Genomic DNA, 12049 nt, shown 5'->3' on the forward strand with positions numbered 1-12049 from the left:
GCCTTCTTGTAGCACCTTGAGATCTGGGGTGGCCTCCGCCTTTACAGTCAACAACCATGGGTCTTCTGGCTTTGAAGTTAGCTGTACTGTTTCAGAGGGCACCAGCTCGTCTGGTACACCTAGGATGTGGGCCAATTCTGCTCTGGGAGCCAGTGTCACGTCAGTCTCTCCCAAGTTCACAAAGCGCATGAGTACAGTGCCATTCCGCACAGTGGCCAAGGTCCGTGCGACTAGTATCCCTGACGGCAATTGATCAGCTGGGCTAGGCTCCACCTTTACCTCCGCTCCTTCTAGTGGGACTCTTGCCCGCACAGGTACGGGAAGCACAGTCTGTCCAGGGGGGTAACACTCGATTCAAAGAAGCAGGGACGATGATTTTGCCTAGTTCTTTTCTGCTGCTGCATATTTCCCGAACCCGTGCCTCCCAAATCAGTTGTTGAAAGACCCTCTTCTGTGGGGTCTGGTCACTCCACTGTCATAGAAATTGGTCTGGGGTCTCGCTGAGAAGTATACTTCCGAGGTCTTTAAGCACGTTCATGCCCAGGGATACGGTATGATCCCTAGCGGCTTCTCCATCTACCAACACTACTCCTTTATTCCCCACATCTTTTCCACAGACTTCTATGTTCAGCCACACCACCCCTGTGACCGGGATGGGTAGGTGATTGGCTGCTGTAAGTCTAATGACGGGGCCCCATTCAGGCCGCAGTGCCTCTGTGAAGTGTCTACGAAAAAATTTTTTGGACATGGTGGTCACTTGTGAACCGGTGTCTACCAGGCATCGCACAGCTCTCTCGTTGACTTTGGCCCAGACCAGGGGGCACATGGAAACAAGGCTGGTGGGACTATTTTCACTTCTCCTCTGCTCTTCACGCTCCGGGCGGTGTCCCTCGTGCTCGGAGCCACCTAGTTTAATGGGAGCAGTGGGGATGGTCGGCTCCGCTGGGGACACCACCGGGCGATATGACCGGGCTCTCCGCAAGTATAGCATGTGAGGTGACATCTTCCCAGGGTAGCTGCAGCTTCTCTTTGGGGAACAGCTCCTCTTCCTCGCCCCAGTGAACCGGGCCTCTCTGCCTGGGTCCTCCTGGAAGTCGCTATTTCTTCACGGAACTGACTGATCTCCATTCTCAGATCTTCCACCCATCGGGGGACTTTGTCTTCAGTGGTGGTTGCATCCCCGCTCCGCACCTTTCCCACTGAACCTGTCACATCCTGTTCTTGCTTGCGCGTGCTTGCCTCACTACATATTTCAGAGAAGGTCATGTCTGGCTTCGCCTGCAGGTGCTCTCGCATAGAGAGCACCTGCTTCATCATTCCATCACGTAACCCCGTCACCATCTGATCCCTGAGCACCACGTCTACTGACCCTACGCCTACACCATCCTTTCTTTTAATAGCAGTGCGGAGCTCTTGTAGGGCATTCATAAACTGGGTCACAGTCTCCCCCTCTCTTTGCACCCGATGAAACAGTCGCATACGGAGTTCCCCTACATCAGTGGGGTCCCCATGTGTCTCCTCTAGAAAACGCAGCACCTTGTCCAGAGTATTTCTTTCCTAGGGGGGTCTATGCATGACAGAGTCCCGAGCCTCCCCCACCAAGGCCATCAATGCTATTTCTGCCTCTAGTGCTGGTGCCAAGGGGTGCATCCTCAGTAACCACTGAATTCTCTCAGTCCAGTTCCATAACATCACATTGTTCCCCATGAACCTCGGCAGATTATTAACATGGCTCCCAGAGAAATACTAGTCTCGGGGCCTTCCCTGACTGCTTGGTCTGCTCCGTCCCCGCCTTCATGTGACATCCTGCCAAATACGCCAAATGTAATAACGTGCAGGAATGAGTATATGTCACCACAGAGCAGACAGACCAACAGTTAAAGGGGAGGTTTATTTGCAGGGAATAATACTGGTAAAACAAACAATTAATAAACACACTACCCAAACCCATTTCCCTTACCAAGGGATTGGCCACACTTTAAATATCAATGAAACATGATCTTGTAGACAATACGCTACATCTAGACCAAAAAAGTGAGATAGAAACATGCATTAGATAAAATTCCAATTTTTATTTCAACATATAAAATAAATAAAGTGCCTCATACCATACAAAAAGATCAAAATTTAGCGATTATAAAAGTTCAAGGGACATAATAGAGACATATATTGTAAGCTATATATCAAAGTTGTGCATAAATATTTTCTGCAATTTTCTGTGAAAATATCTTGAAAAATATAAAGCAGAAAAAATCTTTAAAAGCACATCGTATAATTATCATCTTTAAATTTTATTTTTATATTTCACAATAAAATCTTTTTTATCACATAAATATTGCAAAAAACCGCATGGCCTGATTAGTGATAATTCACATAAGATAGATTCAAATTGACATTACAAAACTGACAAAGTAGAATAATAGAAAACTGCATCAGTTTATAAATTGTGTGCCCCACAAAAATTAACATTCTGAAGAGAGTGCCACCAAAATATTATCAACCTTCTATTTAATTTGTATATTTATTAGAAAAATTCCTTATATCATATTAATTCTGCACAAAATAAAGGGGCAAAAAGCACACTGAAGCAGTTCCCAATATTGCTATGTGCCTTGCACAATGCAAAATCTCATTAGAGATACAGACCAAAGCAAGTAATTGTAGCTACATATACTGCCGTTATATTACATATAACGCTACTTTGTATCATGGCTCACAACTAGACATATCATTCACACTATAAATGTCTCATAAAGGCATATTACCTATTCCCAGCTCTTGCCTCATAAATGCCAAATGGCTCGCTAAAGATCTTAAACCCCGACGCGCGTTTCGCTGTCAATGCTTCCTACAGGGGGTGTGTCTGTATAATGGGCCACCACCATATTTGTATCAACCACTAACCAATCACAGTAAGTCGGGTTTAACCATAGTTACTCATTCATTCATAAACTTGTAATCAGATCAGAATAGAAGGCAGGTGGAATACTAACCACCGTTACACCGTACTCAATTATAACTCAGCAGCGCTGACAGCTGCCGGACCAAGGTATAGGGTTTAAATATCGTAGCTCATTCATTCATAGATTTTTCCACTAGTTGCAGCCTAATCAGAATAAAGGCAGGTGAAATACTGACCATCGTTACATCGCACTTAGCTGTAAATCAACAGCGCTGACAACTGCCAGACCAAAGTATAAGGTTTGACTATCAAAGCTCATTCATTCACAGATTATCTCACTGGCTGCAGCCTAGTCAAAATAAAGGCAAGTGCAATAATAAACATCATTAAACCGCACTCAGTTGTAACTCAGCAGCGCTGACAGCTGCCAGACCAAAGTCTATAATTTGACTATGGTAGCACATTCATTCATAGATTTTCTCATTAGTTGCAGCCTAATCAGAATGCAGGCAAATGAAATACTAACTCTCGTTACACCGCACTCAGTTGTAACTCAGCAGCGCTGACAGCTGCCAGACCAAAGCATAAGGTCTGACTATCGTAGCTCGTTCGTTCATAGATTTACTCACTAGTTGCAGCCTACTCAGAATAAGGGCAAGTGAAATACTGACCGTCGTTACACCGCACTCAGGTGTAACTCAACAGCGCTGCCAGCTGCCAGACCAGAGTATAAGATTTAACTACCATAGCTCTTTCTTTCGTAGATTTACTCACAATTGCAGCCTTAGGCCTCTTTCACACTTCAGTTTTTTACAATCAGTCACAATCTGCCAGGTTTTGAAAAAAACGGATCCTCAATTTTCTTTTGAGGATCCGTTTTTTTTCTCCATTGACTTGCATTAATGGCGGATTGTGACGGATTGCCGTCCGTTGCATCCGGTTTTTTTTTGCGGATCCGCCAAAAGTTGCTATCCGTCACCATCCTCAAAGATTTCAAAACGGAGCTTGCAACGTTTTTTTCTCTGGCGGATCCTCCAGACACTCATTTAACCCGAAATTCTTTCTGGGTGCCGGACAAAAAATTCTCTCTCTCTCTCTCTCTCTCTCTCTCTCTTTCCCGGCCAGCGTTTCCTTTAAATTTCCTCATTTTCAGGATCCGTCTAAAAATGGATCCTGTGCCATCCGTTCACATCAGTTGAGAACGGATCCGCTTGTCTGCCTTTTTGGCGGATTTTAACTGATGCAAAAAACTGAAGTGTGAAAGAGGCCTAATCAAAATAAATAAAGGCAGATGAAATATTGACCATCATTACACCGCACTCAGTTGTAACTCAGTACTGACAACTGCCAGACCGAATTACATCATAATAATGCAATGCTACTACGTTGCAAAAATCTTTCTATTTAGTTAAAGCAATGCATACCAATATACCGCATTTATTTATTACTGGACAACGAAGACAACAGTCAGACTCCACTGCCATTACATGACTGCACTATATACAATTATAAATAGACAACACGGTAAAACAAAATATACTCATTCATATGCAAACAAGTATATATGATTTTTTCTTTGATAGTTGTAAGTTTGGTTCACAAAAAATCAGGAGAACAAATGTTACTAATTTAAACAAACAATTAAAATAGATGACTCAAGGAAAGTGCAATATATAATAAATTAACCTAAAATCATAATAATGCACCCATGGAAATATAGAGGACAGCTCGGATAATAGGATAAAACAAACGAGAAAACCGAAAAAATGTCCAATGGTAAAATACTTTATTTTATTGGAATATAGTTAAAATAAATAATAATCAGGGGAGGCCAATGCCAAAATAAAAGCACACCCTGGGGACAACAGTAATTACTTAATATCAATATATCACAAAGAATATCTCACAATGTTAAAAAATAAAAAATAATAAATAATAATAAAATAAAAAATAAAAAAATAAATAAAAAATACTAGTGTCAATACAATATCTTTGTGTAAAACAGCCAAAATAAATCATATAAAGTGTAGTCAAAAGACTGTGCAAAAGACTAAATATATATATAAATATATAGCCGCAATAAAGTGCATAGCAGATTAAACAATAGATAAATTGCCACACATAAAGTGCAATGTGCAATGTGCAACGATAATAAAGTGGATCAACACATATAATATAAATAGAGTGATGAAACAATGAATAAAATTGCGAGCACAATGTGGATACCTTTCAGCTGCTTTAGTCCCCGGGATGTGCCAGCCCCGACGCGCGTTTCGGCGTACCTTGACTACACTTTATATGATTTATTTTGGCTGTTTTACACAAAGATATTGTATTGACACTAGTATTTTTTATTTATTTTTTTATTTATTTTTTTTATTTTTTATTTTATTATTATTTATTATTTTTTAACATTGTGAGATATTCTTTGTGATATATTGATATTAAGAAATTACTGTTGTCCCCAGGGTGTGCCTTTATTTTGGCATTGGCCTCCCCTGATTATTATTTATTTTAACTATATTCCAATAAAATAAAGTATTTTACCATTGGACATTTTTTCGGTTTTCTCGTTTGTTTTAATTTAAACAAACAACATTATTTGTAACAAAAAGGTAATGAAGCGAATCTTTTGCCTTTTTATCTATATAATTTCACAGCAATAAATATATATTAAAGAATATTATTGCTATAAATTGTGCAAGCCCAAATAACAAATAATAATATGTGAAAAACACACATAATTGTGAAAAAATAACAAATAAAAATGAATACTAATATAAAAAAGATGCTAGCCCGACCGTCTGATGAAACCATGGATACTGATTGGCCCTCCTGCAGGTAGGATCCAAATACAGCATTCCATATATCAAAAGATCAGATAAGACCAATCATCTCTATAAGTGAAATGTGTAATATATATGATGAAAAATAATGTGTAATTCATCTCAATGTTTATAAATATTACAAGACTATACACCTTATAAAATATAATACAAATTAAAAGTGTATACAACTTATAAAAGTAATAAATATAACAAAGCAAAATTAAGTGAGATGTGAAAATTAAACAAAGTAGTGAAGAAAAAATAGCAATAAGTGCTATATGGAATAATCCTCATAAACAATAAAAAAACCTTATTGTATTAAATTTGTATCAATTTTTACAATTACCCTATACAATAGTAAAAAAAACAAATATTCAGCTCCATTCCTTAAATATGATGGAAAATTAACCCTCAATACCTCATTTCTTATACTATACACAAATGTATATATATAATTATCAGTCACAAAAAATAAAAGCTACCACAAAACGTCTCACTAAAGTGTCCAAATACGAAAGAAGAAATGATATTTAGCTTACAATATATGTCTCTATTATGTCCCTTGAACTTTTGTAATCACTAAATTTTGATCTTTTTGTATGGCATGAGGCACTTTATTTATTCTATATGTTGAAATAAAAATTGGAATTTTATCTAATATATGTTTCTATCACACTTTTTTGGTCTAGATGTAGCGTATTGTCTACAAGATCAGTATGTTTCATTGGTAAAACAAACAGTATAGAAGTGAATATGATGTGAACAGGATTTATCAACAGCAGAGAGGCATATACGGCATTCAAACAGTATAAAAGTTATTTTCCTATGAGACAAACTTATCAGTCCTTAGGGGTCTTGATTGAAGGGACCACTCTTGTCCAACATTGGCACCGAGGCACCCGCGGTGCTTGCTGTCCTCTGTCTCCGGGGCCTTTAATGTAGTTCAGCTGTGGTATGAGGGGTTAACGCGGGAGCCAAAGGGGTATGAGGCTGGCGGTATTCCCCTTTGCTCCAAGTCCTCTCTGATTCGGCAGCGGTGTTCTCCCACCGAGGTCAGGGGCTCTGCCTTAACACACAAGTCACCGCAATCATGTACGTAACAGTCTCTCTGTACAGGTCACTGTCCCGTTACTGAATGCCCCTTGGTCATAGGGGAGCGTCTCTGCACATAACCCGGTCTCTCTGCGGGGGGAGCGTCTGGTTGCGGTGCACAATCTCTCTGTGGGGCATTGTCTTATCAAGGGGGGGAGTCAGCAACCTTCCTGACAGTGCAGTACCAGGCTTCACGTACTCACTGCCCACCGTCTGTGTCCGCGGTCTCTCTGACTCCAGCGGCTGTACCCATGTACTCTCCCCTCCTGCGTCAGCGTCCTCTCCTCTCAGGTCCCTGCGCTGCTCTGAGGAAAGCGCGTGCAGTTTTCCCACTCCCAGTCCTCCCTTCTTCCTGTTCCTGGCTTCAGTCCAGGCTCCTAAAGTGTCCCCCGGGGAAGCTAATGCCCTGCTCAATGGTTCCGGGCACGGAGCTGGGAAGGCAACTCCCCCTCGGCTCCGTCGGTGCTTCACCCCCTTACAATTGCATAATATACTGTATGTACTGCGGGTTCTGAGAGAGGTGGTTTATTTTGAATATAAAGTTCTATTTGATTTTTCAAGATTTAATATTGCATGAAGGCAGATGAAGGGATGTGAAATTTTTCTTTAGTTGAGCAAATGAGTAAAATTTATCACCATCATGAATATCTTGAATCTTGGAAATTCATATAGGATCTAGGTTAAATTTATTAATAATCCCTATGAATGAAAGAGGGAGCTTCCTTAGGAGATCCGATCTGGTTGAATTATTTTTGAGTTTTAGAAGTTTTTTCTGAGCCATAGTAACAGCAAGAAAAATAGGGTGGTCAGTAAAAGCCATCCTCTTTTCTGTAAGAAGGTCAAGAACCATTCTGCTTAATGGGGTATCACTGTTAAAGGGAATTTGTCACCTCATTTTGGCGGTCTATGTAAATGATTTGGATCCGGTCTGATGGGTGATGTTTTGGGTCCTTTCCTCCACCCTCTTTGGCCTTCTGTCTGCAATATTTCAGGGAATTTCCCGTAGTTGTCCTCCATATTACACGCGTGTGCACTGCAATCTTGACGTGCGCATGGCAATCTTGACTTGCGCATGCTCAATATGCTTGGTACATTCCTACCCTTGACCTCACAAAAAGGTATTGGCAAATCCCCATGTCCCAAGACTGCCTTTTCCATGCCCGATGGATGCTTCAATTACACAAGGATGCCGTTTGAGTAACAAGTTGCTCCAGTAACATTCCAGAGAGCCATGAACCGAATCCTAACCCTCCCAAAAGAGCTACTAAGCGGCCTACCTGGATGATATTGTGATCTTAAACCAGGATTGGGGAAGTCAACTGAGCAAGGTCCAGGTGATATTTGATGCTCTACGGAAGGCTTTCCTTAAACCTGAATAAGTGTGTTTTTGGGATGGAGGAAGTGAGATACTTGGATTAAGTTATAGGCAGGGGCAAAATAAATCCCCAGATAAATAAGGTTAAGGCAATCTAAGGCTTGCCATAACCACTCTCAAAGAAGCAGGTCAGGGCATTTCTGGACATTGTGGGCTATTACCTCCAGTTTATCTCAAACTTCGCCAAGGTAGCTGCATCTTTGACAAACCTCCTTAAAGGGACAAAGTCGGGTATGGCTAAGTGGTTTCGAGAAGCTGAGAGGGCCTTCCAGGAACTGAAGCTGTCCCTGTGCAAACAGCCGGTGCTGGTAGCACCTGATTTCTCCAAGGAGTTTGTGGTCCACGCGGATGTGTCGGATATCGGGCTGGGCGCTGTCTTATCTCGAGGTAAATGGGGAAGAGCATCACATAATGTACCATAGCCAGAAGTTGTCTTCCTGGAAGAAAAACTATTCCACAGTGGAGAAGGAATGTTTAGCCATAAGTGGGCATTATACTCTCTACGGCACTTAGGCAGGAGGTTCAGACTAGTGTCAGACCATGCCCCACTGAAGTGGATGCGGGAGAAGAAAGGGAATAATGCCTGCATGACCAGGTGGTTCCTAGCACTTCAGGGCTTTAACTTCCATGTGGTACATAGGTAAGGGAAACTGCATGGCAATGCTGATGCTCTGTCAAGGATCCACTGTCTGGTGGCAGAAGGTGTCAAGCCCCTCAGCTTTGGGCAGAGGGGGAGGGCATGTAAAATGGCCACCGGACGAGTCCTTGAAGGGAGATATGTGTCATTGCGGCTGTCAGCTGAGGTGATGTGAGCTCAGAAGCATGCTTCAACACATATATTGCTCAGAGAGTTATTTGGCCATTACAGGGCCAGGTTTTACGAGTGGTCATAAGAGATGAGTGGCATTAACTGCTCACATATGCCAACCCCAGGGGCGTGTTTTGGCAGATAAAATGGAGGCCGAGTCTCTCATTCAGTGTCTGTGGCTGGAGGTGTGAAGACCTCTAGCGTGTGTTGTTAAAGACACTGACCTGAGCGGGCAGGCCTGTAATACCATAGGAACTATTTATTTTTCACTTTGTGTCTTACAAGACTCTGTTTCGTTTTGCCACATGGAGTGGTTTATGATGTTAAATAAACTTGCCTGGACTTTGCATGAAAACCGCCTCCTGTGCGTACCTCAAGAGCAGCTGAGTGGGTATGTAAGCAGGTTGCAGGATGCAGTGACACAAGAGAGGCAGAGCAAGGTTAACAATTTAATCAAACAGTAAGGGTATTCCTCTCAGTGAGATAAACAGTTAAACTGTAAGTAACAGGAAAACGAAAAAAATGAAAAGGTGATAACAGTTCTATCAATAAAACTCATCATCTCCGTGGTTTTCCCTTGGCCACAGATAATCTGGTGAGGGCTGTAGTTTCAGAAATGGCTGGTGCAAGGTCTTTAAAGGAGGTTCCAAAATTCATGGTATATCTTCTGTTGGCAACGGGCGGTCTCCGGTTTTCCCCGTTGAGCCCCTAGTCCATAAACTTGGGCAGACGAAGTCAAGGAAGATGCATGCAGTCTGTTGTCAAGGGAAGGTGGCGGTGTGCTGTCCGGCAAAGAAGGCCGCAATGGGCAGTCCTGTACCCGGCCCTCGTTCCCATCTCTGAGCGCAGCACTGAGCTTGATGGAGCCCACTGCCCTTTCTCTGCTGTTGGTCCCAGTGGAGCACCCCCATTGAGTCGGTTGAGGTATCTCGCGGTGCTTCTGAGTGCACAGCCGAGCATGCTGCTCACACATCTGCTCTGTCACCGCCTGCGGGAAACTGACTGATGTTGCATGCACTTTCTGCTTAGCGATGCTCCCAGCCCCCAGGTCCTGGGATCTGTCCGGTTCCACTTTGCTTCCCCAGACAACATGGGATGCAGCCTCGACGGTTCCAGTCCGGGCTTGGTACAGGTACCCACAACCCGGGCTTCCTCCTTACGAGTACTAACCTCTACAGACATTCATTTGTTTTGAAACTCGGGGCTTCAGTGCAGATATAGGGTGAATAACATCTGAAGCTGTAAGGGACCTGCACTAAGAGCACCACCGCCAGGAAGAAATTAACTTTATTCCATTCAGTATCATAGGACTTTTAGTCATAGAGGTGCAGATTCAATCACTATTTAGTGCATAGTGAGTGACGGATGAAATCACATGCCTGCAGTGACTGACAGTCAGCTCTAATGCCGATCTGGTTGTCAGTCAGCTCCAGGAGAGGAATTACAGCTGCCACTTACTATATACTGAGTAGTGACTGAAACTGCGTTGGATCAACCCTATGACTGAACTCCCGAGGCTGGTGGGAGGAATAAATTTAATTTCCTCCTAGCAGTGGGGCTCTCAGTGCCAGCACCAGACAGCTTCAGAACACTATTTACCTGTAAATTAACCCCATATTATAATAGCATTTTTACATGACAAGTTCCCTTAAATCTCTCCCGCGGTAGGTGAGTGAGCGCTCCTTTCAATATTTTAGAATAGTACAAGCAAATAGGCTGGAAAAGACTGATTCCTGGAAAACCTCTATAAACTTTTATGATTTGCTAACACTACAATAGCCCCCCAAACCTCTTTATTTCTAAGACTATAGACCAAAGGATTCAACATTGGAACCACAATCTTCTAGAGCACAGATAGCAGCAAGTCCTGACCCTTAGAATCTACTGAGTCAGTTTTCATGTACAAGAAGGTACTTGGCCCATAGAATAACATAACTGTGATGAGGTGGGAGGTGCAGCTGGAGAAAGCTTTCATACGTCCCGCTGAGGAACGGATCTTCAATATAGCGGAGAAGATAAAGACGTATGAGATAATGGTGAGAATAAATTGCACAAGGTAAATGCCAAAAAATTCAAAGAATATGAAGACTTTCCGGCTGTGAGTGTCAGTAGTGGAAAGATCAAGTAATGAATTTAGATCACAATAGAAATTATTAATTACATTGGAATAACAGAATTGTAGAACAGATGTCAGTAATGTGTGTGATAAAGAATTTATTACACCAAGTATCCAACAGGCAGTGGCCATTCCGATATATATATTCTTTCGCATTATTGTGTAATATTGTAAGGGCTTACATATCGCCACATAGCGATCATAGGCCATCGATGTCAGCATGAAAACTTCACCATCAGCACATAAAAGGAAGAAAAAAAACTGGGTCATACACCAGCTAAAAGAGATCCTGTGATCCTGGGTCCAGGTGATAAAAAGTAGTCGAGGGACAGAAGTAGAAGTGGATGTGACATCTAGAAGGGCAAGGTTACTCAAGAAGAAATACATCGGGGTGTGTAATTTTGGCACCAAACATACAAGAAGAATGATTGTCAAATTCCCCAATATGGTAATTAAATAAATAATCAAAATTGCAAAAAAAAGCTCAAATTGGCCCCATGTAGACATAGAGAAGGCGGCAATGAGAAATTCATGTCTGGAGCTTCCATTCTGACAGGCATTCATGTTGTCTTCAATTAGATCTAATGGTTGTATATCATGGAATGTCATTTGCTACTTATGCTGCAATATAAATGGGATATGAATAAAAACAGCTCACCGCCATCAATGTCTCAATAGTTCCAGAGCACGGAAAAACGTCTTTGCCTGGACGCAGCAGAAACAGCATGAAGAAGGTCCAGCTCCACAGAATAAAAGCTTCTTTATTGGTGAACAATGCGTAAGACAGAGGAATTAAAAGCATGTCATCATAACTAAGATAAATTAACACTCAAAATTCTCAATTTTTACACTTCACAGTATCTTTATTATTGTTATATTGAGAGAGGAATATACAGATTTGGGTGGAAAGCAGCAAGGATAGATATTA

At 41.9% G+C, this 12049-nt stretch overlaps 1 protein-coding gene across 1 annotated transcript; it reads right to left on the reverse strand.

Annotated features, from left to right (window-relative positions):
* Positions 1-10848: 10848 nt before the first annotated feature.
* Positions 10849-11685, reverse strand: LOC141060756 (putative olfactory receptor 1F12P). Its single transcript, XM_073557106.1, has one exon. The coding sequence runs from the start codon at positions 11683-11685 to the stop codon at positions 10849-10851; it is 837 nt and encodes a 278-aa protein (XP_073413207.1).
* Between the last annotated feature and the right edge of the window lie 364 nt (positions 11686-12049).

Source organism: Dendrobates tinctorius, unplaced genomic scaffold (assembly GCF_039654945.1).
Source record: "Dendrobates tinctorius isolate UK_male_01 unplaced genomic scaffold, ASM3965494v1 ptg000245l, whole genome shotgun sequence".
Classification (NCBI taxonomy): Eukaryota; Metazoa; Chordata; class Amphibia; order Anura; family Dendrobatidae; genus Dendrobates; species Dendrobates tinctorius.